At 35.2% G+C, this 24986-nt stretch overlaps 1 protein-coding gene across 4 annotated transcripts in view; it reads right to left on the bottom strand.

The window, feature by feature from the left end:
- Rnls (renalase, FAD-dependent amine oxidase) overlaps positions 1-24986 on the bottom strand; it is a 299328-nt gene that overhangs the window by 63084 nt on the left and 211258 nt on the right. For all 4 annotated transcript variants that reach the window (XM_005385880.2, XM_013514895.1, XM_005385879.2 and 1 more), the window contains one exon: positions 8095-8268. In XM_005385880.2, the coding sequence (XP_005385937.1) occupies positions 8095-8268 (174 nt within the window). The remainder of the gene's footprint in view (positions 1-8094; positions 8269-24986) is intronic.

Genomic DNA, 24986 nt, shown 5'->3' with positions numbered 1-24986 from the left:
TTTATGCGTATTTGTTCAGCTGAATAAATCAAGAATAGAAAACATACAAATCAAATACCTAGGAATTCAATTTTGCTGAAAGAGATTGCCATAGGATGGGGACACACACAGACACACACACACACACACATTCCCGTAATATACTCCGTAAGACATTTTTAAGCTCTATTTTCGATGCATATATTTAGCTGATTTTCCACTTTCTTTCAATCCCTGGCATTGATTTTCATAGTAAGTTGCTTGGCAAGTGGGTGGACAAGTATTATCTTAGATGTAAATCTTTTCCTCTGAGGACAGCTTGACAGGGAAACCAGAGGCTGAAAGGGGTCTATTGTTTGTTTTTACTTTGTGTGCAAATGTCCTCCTTACAAAATGTGCTGAGTTATTTCATTCTCTAATGAAAGGTTATTTTTGCTTTTAAATGTGAGAAACATGTGAAATAAGTCTTATTTTATAACATGCCTGTTAATTTAAATGACAAGAAATATTTTAAGTATACATATATTAAGTACACATATATGAGTATGTATATATTTACACACACATAAACATATACACATATTTTTTTCCTGAGACTACCCCGAAATCTGGTATTATAAATTATGTTCTATTTTATAGCATCACTGTAATAACAAGGTAGATATTTACAATTAGTATTGGACTGCTGTTCATTAAATTGCCTTAACTTATTTATATGGAAAGCATCAGTTACATAATTGAATTACAAACTGCTGTGTCTTTCATAATATGATGTTCTTAACTGATTACTGCTTGTTACTTTAGAATGTGATTGTTGTTTAATTTGAGAGTTCTGATTTTTTAAAATAAAGGCTAAAGAAGAAACCTGACATGCTTTCATGATTGCAGTTCTCTTCCTCCCTTTCCTTCTTTTGTTCTATGTGTAGAACTTTACTGATATGGCTTGTATTTTCTGAAAGTTTAAGTAACTTCACAGTTATTCAAATCCTAAAGTAGACCATTTTATGCTGTCAAATCTCATGACTAATGAATAATTATGAACTCACTAAGTGATCATAATGCGACCAGCTTTAAAATCTCAGGTCCATCCCAATTATTTACAGGATTTCATATTATGCCCTTGTCTTTTATAAAAAGTTAATGTAATAAATCTGTATGGAATAAAATTTCTGCATCTTTTGCAAAATGGTCATTAAATGTGTTATACATGGCAGTATATTAGTGTTTGTTATTCAAGGATCTTAACAATAAAATTCTTATAAGGATAAATTCTGGACAATAAAAAATTTGCTCATTTGCTTATCTTATTTCTGAACAAGTTGGATTATTTTCTTTGATGAGATATCGAAAACTCTGTAATTATAGTCAATTACCATCACATTTCTAGAGTTTCAGGTTGTATTAATCTCTTTAGATTGTACCTACTGGCTACTTTATTGATCATTAACACTCTCCAGATAGTGTACAGGGAAGCATGCTAAAATTCTGATCAATCATTTTCTAAGTCATTTATATGTTTTATTCATTTAATCTGTCCTGACTCCTATCTGTATTGGTAAGAGGACTGCATTGACCTAAGTTAGACCTTTATATTTATACCTTTGTTTAGAGAATATAATATCTAAATTAAAGACTGGAATGTTTATAATAGTAGGTATCACATATAATGATTTATTTGCTAAGTGCCATGTTATTATGGTTTAGTTCTAAAACGTCACCCTAACATTCCCATGTTCAAAGGTGGGGCTTTCAAAAGGTGAATGGGTCATAAAGATTCTAACTTTGTCAGTGATTAATCCACAGATGGGCTCATAGTTTGATAGTACTAGTGGGAAGTTGTAGGGAGCGGTTGAAGCCAGAAATTGATCACATGTGCCAAGGTGAGGCAAGGCCAAGGGTGAGGCAAGGCCTGTGGGAGAACAAAGAGCTCCCCAGGCAAGCCACGAAAAAAGTTGTTCCAGCTCTGAAAATGTGAGGTGCTCAGGTAAGCCATACAAATTTGCTAGGCAGAAGGGTTGAAATTAACATTAACCTCTGGAGTACATAAATAAACACTCTACAGTGGTTCAGGAGTTCCTTTCCTCCCAGCTGGAGAAAGGGCTCTACCTGACCTCAGCTTTCTGTCTCTTTCTTTACTTCTCCATCCTCTCGCCCCTGAACCTCAGGAGTGGGTCAGGGATGTGACTTTGGGGACTACATCTGGTCCTTGGTATTTTCTCTCTGTCTTTTCCTCTTCTGCTTCTTGGCTGCCATGAAGTGAGCAACTTTCTTCTGCCATGCTCTCTGTCATGGTGTTTCTGCCTTATCACACGGCTATAAACAATGGTGCCAAGTGACCATCAACTGATACCTCTAAAACTTTGAGCCAAAATAAGTTTGCTATTTTAAGCCATGTATGACACATATTTTTGTCCTAGCAATGGAAAGATGATAAATATACATGTGAAACTATTTATACAGTAGTATTTTTTACACAGTAACTCTGGTGTTACTATTTTCCTCATTGCATGAAGAGGAAATGGATAGTTTAAGTGACCTATTGAATGTTACACACCTAGTAAGTGGTGGAACTGAGCTGAATCTGGGTGGTTTGACTCTTGGTTAGGGTGACTACAAATTTAAGATACTGAAAGTATCTTAGAGATCTTGCGAGGTAAATCACACTTATAGCTTTACTCTGTATATCCTCTGCATGACAGACATTGGTGATTTTTGACAGAATCGTTTTCTGTTGAGTCTAGTTCTGGCCTTGGAATACTTAGTTTCTGCTATAGGTGGTGACTACCTGCTAAGATTCACACACACACACACATACACTTATTTGTTTGTGAGATAGGTCCTCACTATGTAGTTCAGGCTGTCCTTAAACTCACTATGTAGCCCAGGCTGGCCTTGAACTCACACATTTACATTTGAAATCTATTTAGCATCCCACATGTCTAATTTGTTCCTTTTACAGAAGGATGTATGCTAACTATTGTAGCAAAGACTGTGTAGATGTTCACTAAATCTACCTTTTCTTCTTGTCACATGTCTTAGGAAGATTACAGGCCCAAATTCTCTTCTGAACTGGTGTGTGCACATAACTGATTGTGTTTTCAACAACAAAATGTGAGCACACCTGTTATAAACTGTACTTAGATTTTCCCTCCCACATGCTGTCTTCCCTATTGTCTTTCCAATCCACTGATTTAATGCCTCTGAGCACAGTCAATCTAAATATGGTAGGACCCTGGGTCCCTGAATAACCTCCTTTTTCCTAAGGCTTTTTAAGATTTTTTAAATTGACACATTAGAGTTGTACATTTTATTGGATATAGTGTGATAATTTGATACATGTATAAAATGTGTAAGGATCAAATCAGGGTTATTTGCTTCCATCTTCTTAAATATTTAATTACCCAAATAACCACTTTAAATAAAACTACTTACCAATCATAAGCACCTGTTGGGCTACAAGGAAATTTCTATTATATTCAGGCCATTAAAGTTCTGGATGTGTTTACTATTAAAACTAGCTTGACATGCAAAAAAGCATATCAGTGGCACTTTTCAGAGCCAAATTTTGAATATAGTTCTTTTAAGTTTAAATTCTTACCACTATGCTAATCTAATAATGACAACAGTCTAACAGTGATAATTTAAAAAACTACTCATGTATCTTAGTTTTCTGGCACTGTAACAAATCTCTGTGATAATCAATTCATAAAGATAAAGTATTTACTTTGGCTCACAGGTTTGCAAATTCATGTCTGCTCCATGTCATTGTTTTTGGGCCTGTACTTCAATGGAGCATCATGGCAGGGGGTGCATATTTCATGGCTGCTCACTTCATAGCTGAGAAGCAAAAAGGAGAGACAGTAAGTGGGAAGTTAAGTCCCACTATCCTCAGTCAAGTGCATGTCCCCAAAACTGGATGACTTCTCTCTACACTCAATGTCTTAAACTTTCTACCTCTTCATAGCTCCATGCTGAGGATAAAGCCTTTAACCCACTTGCCTTTGGAGGACATCTGAGATCCAAACTATAGGACTATGTGAACACGAATGAGATCTTTTTTTTTAAACCTACAAATCTTTTAAATTTTATTCTTTATTTTTTGTTTTTTTTTCTGGTACTGGGAATCGAACTCACGACCTTGTGCTTGCCAGGCAGGCGCTGTGCCGCTGAGCTAAATCCCCAGCCCCTAAACCTACAAATCTTAAATTCAAGTTCCATAAAATTTGAGTTCATCAGAAACAAGGGTTTTTCTATCCCTAAAAAAGTTTCTGTGCACCTTCTTATTGATGCCTGTACTGCAGAACCAGATCTTCCATCTCAATTATCTGGTGTATTCTTCCTGCCTGTAAGTGAAGCACAAAAGACAACAGCAAGATAGGATTTCTCAAGTGTGCCCTAGGAAACCACTTCTGAAGGACATTCACAGGTTTGGTGCTCCAATGAAATGTTCCGTGGTCAAGTACATTTGGGAAGTTATACATAAATGAAGTGAAAAGGTGTATTCTTTAGGAACATCCTTTAATATTGCCCAAAACTCTCCAAAACAGTGGTAAAGTTTATAGCATATTTCAAACTTATTTGGTGACAAACCTCCTTCCCAAAGAGCATCTCAAGGAACTAGTTTCCACAGCACAAGCTTGGAAATGCACACATCAGTATATTGGGTGATGCCCATGTCTTCGGTACTTGAATTTGGGTCTAGTACATATCGGAACTTAGTTCATTTACCCAAGGGAAATGTTGGCTCCAGTTGTACAGTTTTGCACAGACTGCTTATTATTGATATCTGACAAATGACTATACCTTGAACTTCACCTAGTTTTGACTGCTTTATCCTCTGTCTTTCAGACATATCAATACACTGTTATTTTGTGGTCAAATCCCTGCCAGCCTCCTTCCACCTTGTTGCTGCCCTACCTGACAGAACAGAAGTAATGTGCAGTAGAGTGTATTTTACAGTATTAATTCTTGATTCAACCACCTCAAATAAAGGGCAGGTATGGGGTAATGTTAGTTGCATAAAGAAACATCCCTTATGGGCCCAGTTAGATGTCTATATTAGTAAAAACTAGTGGAGGCACATCATATGAACATTTATATTATATGGAGTTAATCTGACATACCTAGTACTCTGACCCCAGCTAGTGAGAAAAAAATTGTTTAAATGAAGACAGATTTTTTATTAGGACATGTCACAACTGCAGACTTCACATAATATAAAATTTGCCTAAAAGAAGATTAATTGTCCATGCAATTGACAAAAGGAAGCAGGTATTCCCTTCCAGTTGAAGTACAACCAAGATGGCTAAAGAAAAATCATGGTTTCTTTTCTTTTTTTTTTTTTTTTTTTTTTTTTTTTTCCAGACAGGGTCTTGCTATGCAGTTCAGGCTGGCCTTGAGCTCACTTTGTAGCCCCAGGCTGGCCTCAAACTTGCAACGATCCCCCTGCCTCAGCCTCCCCGAACACTGGGATTACGGGTGTGCCCCACCATACCTGGTTAAAATCATGGTTTCTAACTCACTTGGCTCTACAGTTGTAAAATTGTGTGTATGATTGTTGATATAAAAATGTGAGAAATTCTATTACAAATATTGTCAATCATATGAAAGTGTCGTAATATTATTTTTCATTCTTTAGAATCTGCACAATTTTATGAATTGTTTCTGTATTGTAGTGTGGGTATGTTCACACACCATCCCACTATATTTGTACAGGAGATTTATTCTGTTAGGAGCTATGACTGGTATTTCTTTCCTTTCTGTGTGCCTTTCATAGGAGAAAATATCTCTTTCCTATAAATGCAAATCAGCTATTTAATATAGTCTTACCCAAAGAAACCAACAACCATTAAATGTTGCAAAAATGGCTTACTGAATTTACTGGAAGTTGCTTTGTCATTCTCCATAATGTCATATAGTTTTTTGGGACATCAAAGGTAATTTTGAATATATGCAATTCTCTTCTTTATATGCCAATTTTGGAACTTTACCTCCCACAAAAGAGATGATTTTACTTGAAGTTAATGGCCATTACTGATTCACAACCTAGCTTTATTACTTCCTTCTTTCTAACACAACCCTATTTCAGTGGTGGGGGAACCTATGGCACACATTATTTTTTTTTAAGACAAAAGATGTTAGTATAAGAGTTGTTTTTCTAAGCTACGGAAACCTCAGTATTCAGGCTTAGTTGCAGTGCCAGCCCTTTGTGATAAATAAGTGGGCTGTGGATTGCAGTTTGCACATTTGTTTCTACAGGGCTTGCCATTACTTCCCTATTTTATTTAGGTAGTGACCCTTCAGAATGTTAAGAGGGAGAGGACCCTAATACTAGTCCTAGGAAAAAGCCTTAATTTGTCTAGGCTTATTACTTTATTTCCCCGAGATCTTCCCCACCACCAGTGACTGGTTTTGTACTGCTTGAGTATCCAAATTTTGGCTTGGACCTTTTTAAGATTTCCTTAGTTCTTAAAAAGGGACAGAGGCAATGATGGTTCCTTCTATTCCCAAGCATGGTTTTGGGACAAAATACCAGAGACTAGGTACCTCAAATAATGAAATTTTTTCACAGCTCTGGAACATAGGAGTCTAACAAAGTGCTGATTGACGTGGTTCCTGGTGAAGGCACTTTTCCTAGTATGAAGATAGCTGCCTTCTTGCTCTGTTTTCACATGAGGATTCCTTGGTGTGGGAGAGCTGGCACAGGCGAGTACCTTCTTTTTTTCCTCTCACCCTTCTTATAAGGTCACCAATCCTACTGAGTTAAAACTCTACTCTTATGACCTTGTATAGTCTAAATTACCTCATAAAACCCCTATCTCTAAATACAATCACATTGGAATTAGTGCTTCAACGTATAAATTTGAAGGAGATACAGTTCAGTACATAGCAGATAACATAAGCAATACCCTTATGCTGTTTATAAATAAGTTTAATTTTTTACCATTACATACCCTGATAGATACCTTATGAAGCAATACACAACGGATAATGTCTAACTCATAGCATATAACTTGAGAAGATCAAGGACTATTTTTCTTTCTGCAGAACAAAGCAGTTGCAGAGTTAAAAATGTTTAGTCCATTGTTGTTATAGGGCTTTTCATGAACTGCTGATTGTACATATATATAGTATCATGTTAACATAAACAGTCCAGCTCTTAGGGAGTTTTAAGTTATAAAAGAAACATTTTTCTAAGATCATGTGCTGTGATATAAAAACCACACTCCAGTCCAGTTCTATCATTATAAATTTCTGGCAAGCCAAGAGACGTTAGCTGGTGATTTTATCAAGCAAGACTTCTAACTAATGGCTCGATGAAACCATCATGGTGCCATCAAGCATTGTAACAAACTGAAGTGACAATTCTTTTAAAGAGTTCAGTCATTTAAGAGTTTATATCATTATATTTTACTTACTAAAAGCAGTAACTCAGGGATCACAACCATCCTACAAATAAAAATGTACTCTCACTTTTTTTTTTTTGCCTGCACCGCATCCATTACATCTAATTTTTATAACTATCGTCAACAAGGAAGTTAAAGTGTAGATTTCATCACATTCTAGGAAAGCGCTCATGAAATATTTTCCCTGTCATTTTAGTCATATTCTATACAAAGTAATTTTACCCTATTTTTCCAGATGAAATGTAAGTAAACAATAAAATTATATTGAAGTGAAATATTTTCATAACAGCAAAATTTATCTTTTATTTCTAGCCACAGAAATGAAAGATCAGCACTTATCAAATTTTAAAAAGCCCACACCAAATAAAACAAAAGTTCTACTAAGAAACAGATGATAAGATATACATTTGCATATACACGGATCCATATTAAAGCAATAGAACGTGGGTCATTTTGAAATCTTAAACTTTCTGACACTATTTTCATGAACTCAGTAATATAAACCATGTGGTGAATGATGATCTGAAAAACTTTGCTGGTTTCACTGTGTATTTTATGACTGGGAAAATGTGACATTAAATTTTATCCCCTATGTCTTGGAGTTAAATGCTTGCTCTGTTCAGAATGGCAACACTCAATTAAACAGCATTTTTCATGATCTACACCCACTATTGTTACTGTATTTAAGGGAAATAATGGGGGCACTGACCTATATTGCGCTTCTTATTATCAATGGAGACGAAGCGTATGCAGGGATTACCGGTGATGTACTGCCCAGCCCAAGGGACATCAATCTTCGTGCCAGCTTCATAAAAGAGGCCCAGAGCATAGCGAGAGGAGTAGCTCACAGACTCCAGTTGCTGTCTTTGGCATTCACTAATCACTGTGGAAGAGAAAAAAGGGCAAACTTAAAAACATCATATTTCCTTTCAGTACATCATCTACAAAGCTCCTCTGAGCCAGTTCCAACTGCTCCCACCAACTCCACCTCACTTACTATGAATTTTGAAAGGTAATGCAAAATAGTCTCAGCTTTAATCTCTTTTCACAATGACTCTGGCTGTTGGCACAATTTATTTTTTTTAAGAAGAAGGTCCAGACTTTTTAGTCTTCAAACTTTGCCTTGAAGTTGCTTGCATGTTAGTTATTATCCTTGGATTGTCTGGCAAAATTAGAGAATTTATACATTGACCACTATGGTATGGCAAGGTCTTTGCTGAATACTTGACACATCATTTCAGTCTATGGTAATCATGTGACAAGTGAGGAGGCCCATGTTCCATCTGTTAGGACCCCTTAATGGCTCCATGTCACATTTGTTTACCTGTCATCTTTTGGCCGGTGGAACATGTAACAGTTCCTTAAGCAGAGGTACCACAACTGTTATAGGCCACTTCCCTACTCTTTAAAGGCACAAGAAGGATAAGATTAGAAAAGGACAGAGGTAAACAGAGACTTATTGCCAAATAAGTTGAAATGAAAGACTATTTATCAATCAATAAATGGAAAAAAGTCTAGAAATAGAATTGGGCAAGCTTAGGTTCAAATCCTGACTCAACCACTTACTAGATATGTGACATTTGTGAAGCTACTTGGTTATTCCAATTATACAGTAGTTCTTTCATCTATAAATGACAATAATAGTACAGAATGCATCAGTCTGTTATGAAGATGACATGAAACAATGCACAGTGCAGTGCTTGGCATGTAACAACTGTTCACTAAATGGTAAATTTTTCTATCATAGACAGAAAACTAGGAAAACAGGCTGGCGTTCTATGCTGCCGTGGAGAAGGAAGAGATTTCTCCCATTCCTTAATTTTCACCTTTAATCCCCCTACCTTAAGGTCTCAGGGAGCTACTTATTCATATATACACAAGCTTAATAATTTGAGTTTCAGAGAAGGGCCTCATTCTATTCTGAAGGTTTAGACAAGCTAGTTTAGATTGGCACATATGGAAAATTTTCATTTAATAAGTGAAAACTACCCTGATTTAAAACTATAGGAATAAGCCAACCTCAAAACGAGAGACAGAGGAGAGAAGGAGGGAGACAGAGAAGCAGAAAACTTGGATTTTGCCCCTGAATTAATTAAATAATCTCATTGTGTTTGCTTCCCGTTGTGATCTCCATGAAAGAAGGTGAACAATATATATCCTGCCTATTTCCTGTATCTTTTGCGTACTTTTTCCTATGTTATGCAAAATGTTGAAGGAATCAGCATTAGGTCCCAAATACGGATGTTGGTAGGCAACATAATTTCTTAACTATCATGTATTGTAAAGGATGGAAGCAACTTTAGCGAACTTTGGAGCAGTGGTTTTCGGAGTAGAGAGAGGCAGGAGTGGGATTCATTGTTTAGCACAGCAAGAATCCTGCATACTATTATGATTATAAACATTTCTTACAACCTTGGCTACCATCTAAGTTTTAGAACTATGGCCTCATTCAATTTTCACCAAAGCCCTGCCAAGACAGATATTTTTGCCATCCTCATTGTTTCTCGCTAGGAGAGTGAGATTTGAAGAGGTTAAATGACTTGCACTGCCTTAGACAGTGTCCACACTGAGCCGTCAGGATGAAGCCAGAGTTTCCGTGTTAGAGCCGTGGATAGATCCTCATTACCTTCAACTTTCTCCTTCTGAGCTGAGTTCCAAAATGAACCCTGACACTGCTTTCCCCTCTGACATTAATCGTCATTTTGTACTCAGAAGCAGAAGCCATTGTTCTCTTCAACTATCATTTTCTGCCTTATTAAAAGCTTTAGTTACTTGAACAAATGCTCTTCTGACATTGGCCTCATTACACTCAATGAAATCTGGGCTTTTATTATTTATTATTTATTCTGTTTTTTAAGTCATGAATTGATATCATACTTACTATTTCCAAGAGAGAAAATGTGAAAGATAGAAATGCCAAAAATTCAGCTCATACCACTAAATTTCCCATTTTTAAAATTAAACACAACTAAACAAAAAAAAATTAGCAATAGAAAAAGAAAACAACTAAACTTAACTGTGTAGTAAGCTCTTTAGTAACTGAAAGGCTTAAAACTTTTTTTTTTTTTAAACCAAAACTGAAGGGTCAACTAGGCTGAAAACCAAGTTAGACCTCCCCTCACACCCATATTTGCACCTTTAGCTAGTTTTTAGACAAACTGCTAAAGAGCAAATCTCACCGGGTAGCTCTTTGAAAAGGTAATTGGTATCTATATGGAAAGACTAATTAACCTTCAATGCCCTTGTCTGCTTGGGAGAGGAGGGGTTAAATTCATTCAGTGAACAGGGAGACAAGGATTCTGACTGAAATAATCTCAATTTCTGGACATATTCTCTTATAAAAAAGTTATCATTAGAGTCTGAAAAGTTTTTGACTGTGCTGAAAAACTACTCCCAAATACATACGTATATACATATATATAATTACTTCATTATTATGTATTTTAAAAGGACATATGACCACAACATACAGCTTATATAAAAAAGCCCAATTCTTATGTAGTGAATCTTTACCCGAGTGCCACTTTCATTTAATTCTGAGCCAGTAGAGATTTATATGATCTCTGTGATCATATGCAGTGTGTATTTATATATTACATACTATCTATAATTATTATGTATTATGTTATTTATGGGTAAGATACATAATAAAAATACATTGTATGCCTATGAGACAAAGTTGCTAAAATTTGCAGTGAGGAGAGCAGTTTAGGTTCATTCTTTCATGACATGATAGAACTGTCCCTACTTCATCTCCCTATGTCTATGTATGTGTATGTGCAGATGTGTGGAACAGCAGTAGAAAGGAGAGGTGGGGGAGGGAGAGAGACGAGACCCAGGCTGTACTTGTAAAGAACACTCAGTAATTTCATTTTCTTTGTTTTCTATTGTGATTTCATTCTCTGAGTTTCCTAAATGATGAAAAAGGCTAATAATATACATTCTGCCTGTTTTTGATGACAAACTCTTCCATCCACCCATCCATCCATGCATGCACCTATCCATGCATGTATCTATCCATCCATCATCCTTGCTTATTTTATGCCAGGTACTTTTCCAGATATTAGAGATATAAAGAAGGGAGATAAAGTTCCTGCTTTCATTTACATACTAGTGGTAGCGAGGCAAATTTACACACACACACACAAGTAAACGGTATGTTAGTTGGAGACAAGAAATATAAAGACAAAGCAGGCTAAGTGGATAAGTGACAGATTCACGTGGTGAGACTATCAGAGATAGATGTCTCCTCAGAGAACTTTATTGTGATTCACATTGGAAGCTAACACTGCTTTACCAGATAGGGACATAAATAGCCTGGCTTCTGTTTCAAACTTCTCATTTGGCTGCCAGTGAAGACTACAGGCATGCAAGAGTGGAGTTGGGGTAAATCGTATTGCCGTAGTTTTGGATTAGAGTTAACAGTAGAAAAAGTCCGAATGGTTACATTTGGATACGATACACACAGGCACACATGCCTAGGTGTATATATGTACGCTTATTATTAAATAAAAATTATGGGAGCTCATTAATTTGGACTGAGCTCTTGCACCAGGACTGAGAGGTCAACCCAAAATCATGTCAGTTATGTTCATCTACCACGTCAGCAAATAAAAATCTAAACTGTTTATTTGTAAGATCTAACCTTCTGAGAAATCAAGAGAGAGATGACAGCCACACTTCCAAACAGACTAGCTTTCTGGGGTTGAGAGGGGTTCACCGAAACCAATGACAACTGACCTAGTGACCCTCCTGAGTCAGCAGGATAGAGAAGTCCTCTCTGCATTAACTCACTGAAGAAGAGAAACCTGAGGTGAGTACTATAATCTGCGTTTTGCACTGTTTCTTTGTTCCTGCTCAAGCTGTCTTATAAAACCAAGTGTTCTGCCATGACCAGTGGGCTCCTGTTTGGTGCAGTGGATGATATCTGCTTCATGAATTGCTAATAAAAGCCAAATACATCTTTAAAACTCAGTTTGTTGAAATTTTGTTCTTTACTATATATACACACACTTATAGGCACACTCATATATTGTGGAATGTAAATTCTAATACCGGCTTAACATATATATAAAGAAAAGTATACCTTGTAAATTTTCATAAAGTGAACACACCAGAATAAGCATCAACCAGAACCATAAACACTACCAAAGTGTCAGAAATCATCTTTTTTCAGCCATTCCATTGCCCCTGCCACAGGTAATCAGTAATCTTGAATTGTTATACTATAGATTAGTTACTTTTGAACTTCACATAAACGGAATGATGTGGAATGTACAGTATTCTTTGTATATGGCTTCTTTCACTCAATATTATGCTTGTAATATAAATGCTACACATAGGTGTAGTTAATTTTCATTGTGGGACAGTATTGCTTTTATGTATATACTAAAATTTATCCATTCCAGTGTTGATAGACATTTATATTGCCTATAGTTTTGGTAAATACAAATGTAATGTGAGAAACATATGTATCCAATTGCTCTGAGTATACGAGGGGTGACAAGATATATGGAGAATAATTACATTTTAAAAACAGTTTTTAAGTTTTATATTTTAAAAACTTATTAAGTTATCAAGTAATAACTTATTACAGTAAAAGACACATTGCCATGAATCCCACTGAAAATACTCCCTCTTGCTTCAAACACACTCACTCCAGTCCTCTTGCCACTTTTGGAGGCAGTTTTGGAAGTCCTTTTTCATGAGTGGTTTTACAAGGTGTGATCAAAAACACGGTGAAAGCTGTTGCCAAGTGCTTTCCCACTGAAAGTCAGGCTTGAAAAAACACTATGGTGTGTTTTCATGCACTTTTTCACCAGATTTGGTACCATGTGAATTCTGGCTCTTCCCCAAAGCCAAAATGACCATAAAAGGTGAACATTTTGAAGCATTTCAGGTCATTGAGGAAACCATAACAGCACAACTAATGTATACCTTGTCTTAGACTTCCTGGATCATGGAGTTCATGTATATTTAGGTTTAGTGGTCACCAACAGACAGTTTCCTAAAGTGGTCATATCATTGTGAACCCCCAACAGGGGCCTAGGAGAGGTCAGTTATTCCACACCAGTGTCAGCATTTGCTACTCTCTACTTTTATAATCTGGAGTGCAATGATATTGTCATGTTGTGGTTTTAATTTGCATTCGATGATGATGAATATTTGGGAGTCTTTCCACATGTGTCAAGTGATATTCTTAATGGTCTGTTTCAGTCTTTGCCCATTTTGGGGATGCTGTCTTTTTCTTATGGCTATGTGTGAACTGTTTATATATTCTGGATATGAATACTATAGGTGAATCACAAAAATGTTCCTTCTAGGGGTTTCCTTTTTATGCTGTTAATAATGTCTGATTTACAGAGTTTTAATTTTAATTTAGTCCAATTTATCACTTTTATCATTTATAGTTATCATTTCGTGTCCTGCTGAATAACTCTTTGCCTATTAGCTTACTCCACTGGTAATGAAGGTACTTTTGTAGGTGTTTTGGTTTGGTATTTCTTTTCTCTTCTGAAACCTTTATTGATTCACCTTTCATGAAGTTTTGAAGACAAAGCCCAACAGAGCTCTTACTGGTTTATGAGGGAATGAGGTCATATGAAGAATATATGGAACACTACTTTGTCGCCCTAATAAAATAAACAGTAATTTTATTATTTTGTTTTTTTAAAAGTTACTATATACAATTGTAAGACACAGATTGTAAGCAACCTGTGGTAAGGACTATATCTTAGGAGCTTTGTGTGTCCAGGTCCCAGAACAGGGATGGTGCTATGGAACACTTAGTAAGGGTCTAAGAATACAGCACAGCAAGAGAAAAATCACCATGTTCTCAGTATCCAGAAACACACAATTAACGTTTGATATTTTTCCTTTATATTTTCCTGATTTTTTTTCTCTAAAGAGTTGTGATCACATTGCACATATATTTTTGCATATTAAATTTTGTTCACAATATAACAAAAATTCACTCAACATAATTTGTAATGCTTTTATAAAATATGATGAAATGGATGTCGTATAATTTGCTTATCTACTTCATTAATGTTGGACATTTGTTTCTTTTTTCTATTATTAAAACTTTTATGCACAATTTTGTGTATAGATCTTTACCTAGGTTTCTAATTACCTTCCTAAGAGAGAGTATTACTGTTGAGTATTATTGTTGAGTATTACTGTTGAGTATTATTGATTTTTAGAAAGACTGCATCCATTTACACATTCCATTAACAATATATAAAGACCCATTTTACTATATGCTTGCCTGTATCAGCATTATCTATTTTTAATTAATTTATAGAAAGAATACATTTTGTTTTGGTTCTAATTCAATAAGACTGGACATTCTTCATATGTCTAATAGACCATATTTTTTTTCTTTTTTTATTCATGTCATTTTGTTCACTGGTTTCTCAGACTCTTCATGTTATTAAGTTGATTTTTAATAATGGCCAATATAGTATAGAAATTCTCCAGTTGTTGCAGGTTATAAAACTTTTCCTACATGATGTTTACTTTTTAGTATATGACATTGTAATATTTACCTAGATAATCTGTTTCTTCTCTTTCCTCCCTCCTTCCTTCCTTCCTTCCTTCCTTCCTTCCTTCCTTCCTTCCTTCCTTCTACTTTCTTCTGTTTAAACACTTAGAAACCAGAAATTTATTTGTGCTGGTTATTTATGCATGCCCACATCCACCCTTACCCTCCTCTGTTCTGCTTTGTGCCCAGGGTAACTGATCCCTCTGCAGGCTGAATTCTGTTATGCTCTTGTTTCTGGAAGGTTTGGGCCAATTAAAGATACAGGCAGGGATTCTATGGTAGAAAGAGACAGAAACTGGAATATTGATTTCTTCTGCTCCTCCCTGCTTTGCCAAGTGCTGGCAATGTTGGGCTCCTCTACAGTTAAATTTCTTTCGGGTGGTGCTTCTCCCTTGGCTTCAACTCTGCAGAGGCATTGGTAATCTTTTCTTTCCTTATTCATTTAGACCTAGGAGCATAATGATTTCCTGCTGTCACAAGTTCTTGGGTGTCATAGGATCCTTTGCTGATTGCCTTAACCCTGCCTGCTGTTTTATAAATGCCCCTTCATTAAATTCTTTCATTAAATTCTTACAAGCATACCATCCATTTCTTTCTGGGACCCTGATGAAAACACATTTAACTATATTCTGTTCTAGCTTCTTCTAGGAAAGCACTCTTAAGCAGAGTATGTTACATCCTACTTTTATAAAGTGGTAGAGATCTTAAAATCAAATCCTTGGGCCCAAAAGTAGGTCAAGTGAAAATATTTTGTAACTTACAAACATCTGTATTATTTTATAAGGAAATAAGGTACTGTTTTCCAGTGTATTTCTCTTCAATTTTGACATTTGGGGCAAAATAAATGAATATTTAGATGCTGATTGTAAAGCAAACACCTTGTAATACTTACATGGTATTTATTAGCAGTATTATAGTCAAAGGTAAATGCTGCTCACATTGATGCTTGGTGCTCAAAGACTGAATCTCTTGCCAGAAGTTTTATTATTTATGACTAATCACAGAGTATTGCTGATTTTCTGATTTTCCACCACATGTAAAGGATTTTTAGGTCAGAGATGGTTAGTTATGAGGCCACTTTGTATTATAACTATTTAAGCTCGATGGAAAGGGAAACAGCTTTTGACTTACTTAGTATTGTTTTTATCCTTTATATCGAGTTCCAAGAACTTAAAAAAAAATTCATGGGGGCTGGGGATTTAGCTCAGCGGCAAAAGCTCCTGCCTGGCAAGCGCAAGGTCATGAGTTCGGTTCCCGGTACCAGAGAAAAACCAAAAAAAAAAAAAAACAATTTATGCACCAACTCAACTCCTAACATGAAGCCATCTAGTTCTGAGGATACACAAAGACAACAGATAGCTGGTTCTTCTTTACTAAAAATGGCTGTAGAAATAGTGCTGAAAAGACCCATTTTCCACAAAGAGCTCTCAGAGCAAGTCAGTACAGAGTTTGAAAATTTACCATTCATGAGTCATTCCTTTTATGTAAAAGCATACAGAATCAGTCTCATTTCACTTCACCTGGAATAAATTGAATGTTCACTTGGACTCTATAGGTATAGCAGTCATTAAGCCTGGAAGGACAGTTTCAGAAACAGTTTTGGCAAGCAATAAATCTACAGTTTACTGGTGACAGACTTCAGCATTATATCTATGTGGGATTTCCCTGGGGAAATATTTCTTTCATCTTGAGAGGCATCTCTGGAGTCAGAAAAATTTGGGCTTGACTTCTGATTGTGACATTTATCTGTATGACCTTGTCACGTTCCTTAATCTTTCTAAGCATCTGTTTTCCTGTAAAATAAGAATAACAGTGCCTGCCTTAAAGGATTGTTAATAAAGTTAAATTAGATAATAGAAAGTGCTTAATATAATACCTAGTATTCAATAAGTACATTGCAAAAACCCAACACCGTAGTATTTGACTTAAAAAGTCTTCAGGGGTGTCTATGAGTATATTTGCTTTTGTTTGTTTTGTGGGCGGTTGTTGTTTGGTGCCGGAGATGAAACCCAAGGCCTTGTATACTCTGAGCATGCACTCTACCATAGAGCTACACCTCCACCCTTGGTGACATTCAACTCCTACCTTTAGGACAGTCAGCTCTAAGGATACACAATGACAACACCATCTTACTCGGAATAGTGAAAATGGCTATAGAAATTGTGCTGAGAGACCTATTTTGAAATGTGACAGTATACAGGATACTACTAAATTGAAAACATCTGTGCTGAATAAAACACACTATAATTCTCAGAGCAGAGGGTAAACACAAAACAAAATGAAATTTAATGAAGTATTAAGAATGCTAAAGGTGTTTCAGGCAATAACTTTTTTTTTTTTAAAGAAAGTAGTGAATGAGAAACAAGCAAGGAAATAGAACAGTAGCAGCATAACAGTATCACAAATATAAGCAAATCAAAGCAAGAACATTCAAAGTGATACAGAATTTCAAGACAAAATAATATGAATCAAAAGTAGTTGTTACATTACATATTGCTATCCTCAACTACACTGCTCAGATTACCAGATGTAAGAATGAAAGATGCTCAAACTATTATAGGGAATAAGAAAATAATTCTTCAATAAAACAGTAGAGATAATACAGAGTTTCACTAGACAAGAAGGTAGGAGTTCACCACTGTAATTCCATTGCATATTGTTACCTTCAAATCAGTTGCTCAGAGCACCAGACACAAGCATGCACAATCGATCAGAACATAAAAAATTGTAATCATTGACTTCATTTCAATACACCACCAGACATCAGCAATACAGTTATCACAGATATTCACATATATTTATATTTTGCCTTCCTTCTTTCTTTTTTTCCCCTCATCCCAGTCATTCCTTTCTTTGATCAATTTCTTTCCCTTTCCTATCATCTATTGTACGTTTTAAGTTTTACCTAGTCTTTCAGGTTCCTACACCAAGGAGACAATATGATGTTTACCTATCAGGGTCTGATTTATGTCACTTATGAATATGGTCTCTAGTTGCATCCATTTACCTACAAAACAGGCAATAACTTTTGAAAAATTAATATAAACTGTGAAACTCCTTCACAGTCTAAACGTTTAGAGATTTTTCTTTGAAAATGAATGAGAATCTATATTTTGGAATATTATTCTAGTATCAAGCCATTACTTTTTCTTACTCTTAATCAGATCCCAGGATTGTACAAAAATCAAAGATACCAAAGAAATGGATTTTTCTGGTATTGTGCTGTGGTCACTTGAGATGACATCTGGATAAAAATTTAGAATTAGGCTCTTTTTACACTCATGTTTACAGAGAATGCTACTCTACCGGAATATAACATTTAACAGATAAGTTACAAGCAGTTGCTATACATAACTGTTTTTTTTTCCACAGTTGACAGAATGAATTTAGAAACTATTAGTGTTTTAGGGCAATAAAGTTCATATCTAGTACCAAAAAAAAAAAAGAAACCCTAATGTTTCCCAAATATAGTGGACCCTAACAATCAATACATGAAGTGGTGTTTAAAATGAAGGAAAATAACATAAAGACACCTAAAGTTTCTAAAATATAACAAACCTTAATCAATCATGACTTTATTTGTTCCTGGTAAGGATAAAAATAGACAAGGCACATTTTAGAAGCAAGTTATTAGGCTTTCCAGATCAAAATAGATGATTTGGCCATACTGGGGTAGACTTCAAGGTCTCTCCACTACTGCCGAGGCCCAAACTGTTAGGCTATCACCAGCATTTGTGGTGAGTCAGGTTCCTTCTTCTTTTCCCAGCAACCAGGGCATAGTCTAATCCCTGCTGTCTTCCCATCTCTGTAATCATAAAAAAAATCTGCCAAGGAAAAAAGATGACTATTTTTTCCTGGACTCTGCTTCTACTGCCTCTTGTTGCTTGGCCCCAGTAGCCAGGGTGAAAGAGTATTTCGCTGTGCAGATAACAGCACAACTGGCTTTTTATAAAAGTCTCATGACTTTCCCGCAATCATATGAAGTTTCTCCCTCTTTACAAACTCACTATTCACACCTCTTTATCTGAAGGTCCTATGAAGATAAAATGACATTCAATTATTTCTACAGCAACAAGTTCTAAACATGGGATTAGAAACACTCAAGTATAGGAGCTCCTCTGCAAGAATGAAAGACTGGTTAATCTAATCAATGTTTACTTCAGGCTTACTATGTATCCAGAACTGTCAATCACCATACAGTATCTCAATGAAAATAGCTCAGATTTTTCACTGAGATGTAAAATAATTTCATCCTACTTATTGTCACTTTTATTCTTAGGAATCTTCATTTTGGATTTCAGAATCTAAATGTAGTTGGCTTTCCTGTTCTCTTTTCAGAACGCATACAGTAAATCTGGAAACCACAATAATATGGTTAGAAAATGCTTGCCTTATTTCCTTGCATTCTAAACTTTTTAGGCCATTATGTCATCATTCTTTTTGAGAAAATTGCTGAGTTTCAGATGGGAAAGAATATGAAAATAAAGCATTGTGTGTGTGCTATTATACAAAATGTCACAGAATATCATGCATATTTTACAGTCACTCTTCCCAGCCTATTTAATTACTTTATGACCATACCATTCATAGGCAATGTAGTTATTATAAATTTCATAACAATAAAAATTTTATTACATGTCACTTCATATTTTTGTATAGATATATTTTTATATTTATGGCTAATTACTTCATACTGAGGCAATGACTTAGAGAATTAATATTCTAATTCAAAACTTTTATAATTTTAGAAATCAGAAGGCAATGTCTGCAAGAACCTAGAATATGTGGTACTGAAGCAAGATGTCAAAATCTGGTGTTGAAAACTCTAGGACACTCAAAAATATGTTCATCTTGTATTCTGCAGATCCAAGAGTTTCTTTTGTGTTTACATAATAACAACTCACCACAAAGCTTGGCTAAAGCCAAAGCAAATAAAACAGGGGCATAAAAAACTAAAAGTAGGACTAGCCTTCATCTGGAGAAAACCTACAGAATTTTACTGATTAAAGTAATTATACTTTTGTAAGTAAGCAAAATTTCAATTTGAGGCAAAGTGCAATTACTTTTGATCTTCATACCAGCTTACTTTTCTTTATAATATTTTTATATGGCTTTTTAAAATGCATAAGAAAATAGTCTCTACATTACTAAACTGCTGTTCAGTTGTCTTTGTTTTGTTTCCATTTCATTCATGCTGTACTGTTAAAATTTTTATTGCCAGGGTTCAATTGTTTCTCTGTATTTTTCATCTGACCTTTGTATTGCTGCAAATATTCAATGTGAAAGATTTGACAATAAAGGTTATCCTTAACTAGACATTTGTATTTCTGAGCTCCAGCAAAAAACTATGTATGCATATAAATAAGTACCTAACAATACAATGTGCTACACATATTTCATCTCATTAAATTTCAATTTAACCATCTGTTAAGTAGTGGTATGACCTGGCTTAAAAGAGTATTATAAAAACTAGAAGACTAGCAATTACATCTTTCTGTACACTGTATACCCATATCTATCTGTCCCTGGCACAAAACAGGGACATGTGAAAAATAATAACTGTTGTTGCAGGAAAAGGGATGAACAAGATAGCTTTGATTGGTATAGAACAGTTCAATGGTTAAGAGGAGATTCAGTTGTAGAACCAGTAAGGAAGAAGATAAGTTGTTCTACCTCCTATCTGACAAGATGTGCAATTTCATTGCCTCAGGGTGTTTGCTTCTGATCTGTAATTTAACTTCAGTTAAGTGCTATGATATCAAAAAGTTCTCCTTATTAACCAGACACTTATTTTAGCACATATATGATATTAGTCAGAGATTGTATATAATCTGACTCTGATGCAGTGAACCAAAGGACCTCTATAACTGGATTACGGTGGGTTGCCTTAGTTTTACGATACATTTCAGAGCTGTGGGTCTACCATTTGTAGAAGCAAAAACATAAATTCTTCCTCTTGCTTTCCTGACCTAAAACACTCACCTCACATACCTGTTTACTTTTTGCTTGCAGGTAAATGTCTACATCTGCTAGGGTGTGATCTCCATAGTGGATGACAAATGGGATGACACTCCATTATTTAAAGAGCAAATTCCAAAGATCTTAAACTTTCCCTCACACCTGTTAGTCCTAAGTAGGTCTTCTTAGGGCCATTAAAATGGAGCCAGTCTCATTGATTATAAAGAAATCAATGAGACTGAAATTTTGAGATAACTGCTGAAACCTTTTCAGAGCTTTGGTTATGGGTATACCATGTATATGCTTTTCCCACTCAGCCAAGCAGGTGCTTGTCCCCAGTTCAGGTCGCAAATAAGCTGTTTTGGTTAGGTGGTCATCTGATGGTGGACTCTTGCCACCTTTTTAGCTTCCCCCTACTTGTTTTCCTTACCTCAAGCTTTCTTGGTGAACAGTTCACTGCTTAGCCAATCTCCTTCTCAAAGTGTTCAGATTCTTTAAAAATTTTCTCTCTCATCTCTGTCTCTCTTGGGCACTTTCTGTCTGTCTGTCTGTCTGTCTCTATTTGTGTCTCTGTCTCTCTTCAATTTCTGATGCTATTGACATCACATGAAGATCTCTCCTTAGGTTACCTAACTGCCTTCCCTTTTCTTTTTTATGCCATTCATGAACAAGACACTGACCAGTACCCCAACTGGACAACTCCTTGCCTTAAAGGAAACCATCCTCTTCCTCAAACGAGCATGGCTTTAATGGTAATGCAGGGAAAAAAAGCAAGCTATATATACCAAAAGTGAAATTAGAAGTCAAAAAGGATCATGATTTATAACCCAAATGCCTGTTCAGAATATTACAAAGATTCCACCTACTATTTCATTTGGCTTTTCCTTGGTAATTAGGATCCAAAATAGAGATTTTGGTTCCATTCAATTGTATTGTTCTCTGTTTTGTGTAAATAGTTACAGTATTTCTATTTTATCAGTGATAAATAAACTATTGTGGATAAGTCTGATATACCACATTAGGATATTGTTCCTATGGAAATACACACTCCTAATTTAATACAACTGAATTATCAACAGAAAGTTCATAAACTGAGACCTGCCTAGAGTGGGAACTGATTTATACTCTGGTTTTTCACTCAATGATTTCACGTGTGCTAGCTTTTCCTTCTGCATGAAGATTCAGGGACATGTGCAAAAGAAGCAAATCTGAATAGGCATTCCTTAAATTAATTCACCTCTACTGTATTTCAAATAAGGCATATTGAGAAATTGAATTGAATGATGCAGCAAATAAAATATTTATTTCTTATATGCAATATAGATGAGTCCATTTCTCTGAGAAACTTCGCTTTTTAATGTACTCAGTTGGTGTTTGTATTTCATTAGTAATGGCTAATGAATGATCTATTATTCTCTTGCAAGAGTCAAAATGATGATACTGTGGGGAAAGCAGCTGTAACTCTTACTCCAGCATAGCTGAAAAAGCACGCATTCTCATTTTCCTTATTTTTGCTAGTTGCTGAATCCCTGGCTTTATTTGTGGCAGGTACCAAGATTAGAGTGAGCTTAGGAAATTCATATAACAATACATACAAAAATTCAATAGAAAGATATGTACATCTTCTGCTAATACTCTGTAGTTAACAATATAATTAACACTGCATAAATATCATGGGGCAGTAAATATACATACAATCCTCCACTCATATTTACAATATTAGAAGATACTCAGATGGCACCATTACAGAATATAAAACATTATTTTTTTCAAAAAATTCTCTGTTCTAGTAATCTAGTAAAAATACTACACTATAAGGTAGGCACTTAACATACAAAATAATACATAACATAAACATCACTCCAAAATATCAACCCACTCATTATAAATCATTCATTAAACTTAATGAAATCTTTTATATATGACAATTCTCTTTCAAAAATATTTGTGAGGTTTATTAAAATTACAAATGGTAGCTACACTTCTACTTCTTACTTTTCTACATGTAAATCAAAAATATTCTTTTTGAAGCTCAAACACCAAAAAGGTATATTCTCTGAGTTTCTACCTCTCTGTGTTCATCTATCTGTCTGTGACACACACATACACACTCAGAGAAACAGAGAGAAAGAGAGAGAGAGAGAGAGAGACAGAGAGAGAGAGAGAGAGGCTATTGTTATTCTCTTCTGAATTCATTCATTCAAATCCCAGTAGAAGACAACTATAAAAAGTCATCACAGGAAAATAAATTACAATTTATGTTCAGTAGTGTATGCTGTCATGTTGAAGAGTGGATAAAATTAAGGACAAGGGATTTCTTTGTTTTTGTTCACTTACGTGTGAAAGTGGACTGCCATTTAAACAGAATGTGTAAAATAAATGTTTCCTATCCTAATAAAATAGCCAATCTTAATAACATTTTGAGCAAAAATAAGTTCCTCCCATACCAAAGTGCATTTTAAATAACTGTTTTTAATAGAGAAAAACAGCGCTAACTTTTAGTCAGGGAATGTCTGATGGTAATAAACAGTACTCTTTTCCTTTGTGAAGGGAAAACTTTCAGTCGGATTCTTTTGTATTTCTTACCTTCTTTTTTAATACTCCTTCTCACTCTTTCTCTCAAAGAATAAATGAAACAGAATTATCAATCTGATGTGTGATAAATAATTTGTAGCTATTTAACTTACATTTTCTGGTAAACAGGATGGCAGACAGATTTTCCCAAAATGCCTGCATCAATATCCTTACCCCACATTCTCTTCTTAAAACTAACTCTGACATCCTTGGTACTAAAAGGTATGGTTTATATTCCTGGCCTTGAATCCAGGAGGGCTTGAGACTAAGGCAGAACTGCAGTGAGTGACTTTTGATCTAAGTCCTAAAGATTATCTAACTTCTGACCGAATTTATGGAAAATCAGTCTTGGAACTCAGCTGCCATATTCTGAAGGATTTTAGGCCACCTGCAGAGGGGACATAGGTTTCTGGCCAGCAGACCAGCCCACAGCAGCATCAGTCCATGGGCCTGAGTAAAGATGCCTCCAGAAGATAACCAGCACTTAGCTGTTGAGTCACCACTCAGCTTTTGAGTCTTTCCAGCTGAAAATTCAGACGCTGTGAGGCAGACAAGCTGTCCATATTGTAACCTGTCCAAATTTCTGAGTAAGAGAATTCCTGACATAATGCAATGATTGTTTTCATGTTACTAAATTTTGGGGTGGTTTGTTAAGCTCCGGGAGAAAACTGCAACAACCAGATGGTGGTCGATTGTCTTTTCATGCATTTATGGACCATTTAGGTTTCCTCTATGTACTGTCTACTAGGAAATGTTACCTATCTGACTCTAGTTGTTTCTGCCTAGCTCATATATTCTGCATATTAATCCCACTTTTATTATGTATGTTATAAATATATTTGAGTAGTTGCTTGTTAAAGAGGAGAAATTTGAATTTTATATAGTCAAGAAATTTAAGGTTGCTTTTTTGTTTTGGGGAGTTTTGTAACTTTTTAGGGAAATGCTTTACTAATTAAAGATTATAAAAAAACCCTATTTTCTTCCAGTACTTTTATACCCTTCATATGATTAACTCATTAATGCATCATGAGCATATAATTTAATATAGTATATGGTAAGATAAATCTAACTCTTAAATGGACAGTCAGATGGGCTTACACCACTTATTTAAATAACATATTTTCTCTATTGACTTGAAATGTCTTCTTTATCAACTAAATTCTTTTTTATTTTAAAAGAACAAAAACAAAATAACAAAAAAAGACAAAAACAAAACAACACAAAAACAATAAAAACAATACAGAATTTCAAAATGAGACGATAGGAAATTAACAATGGCTGTTGTATTACATATTGTTATCTTCAAAGCAGTCGCTCAGATTACCACATATAGTATGCAAGATTAATCAAACAACATTAACTGATCCTTTCAAAAAACCAATAGAAATTAGTAGTACAGTTATCTTAGCTATCTTGTGTGTATATATATATTTTTCCTTCTTTCTTTCTTTTCTTCTTTCCCTCATCACAGTTGTTCTTTTCTATTAAGCAGTTACTTTCCCTTTCACAATATCTATTGTACCTAT

The sequence above is a fragment of the Chinchilla lanigera genome, unplaced genomic scaffold, assembly GCF_000276665.1.
Source record: "Chinchilla lanigera isolate Chin_1 unplaced genomic scaffold, ChiLan1.0 scaffold00024, whole genome shotgun sequence".
Taxonomy (NCBI): Eukaryota; Metazoa; Chordata; class Mammalia; order Rodentia; family Chinchillidae; genus Chinchilla; species Chinchilla lanigera.
Note: the sequence above shows the minus strand (reverse complement) of the source record. Positions and strands in the feature narration are given on the sequence as shown.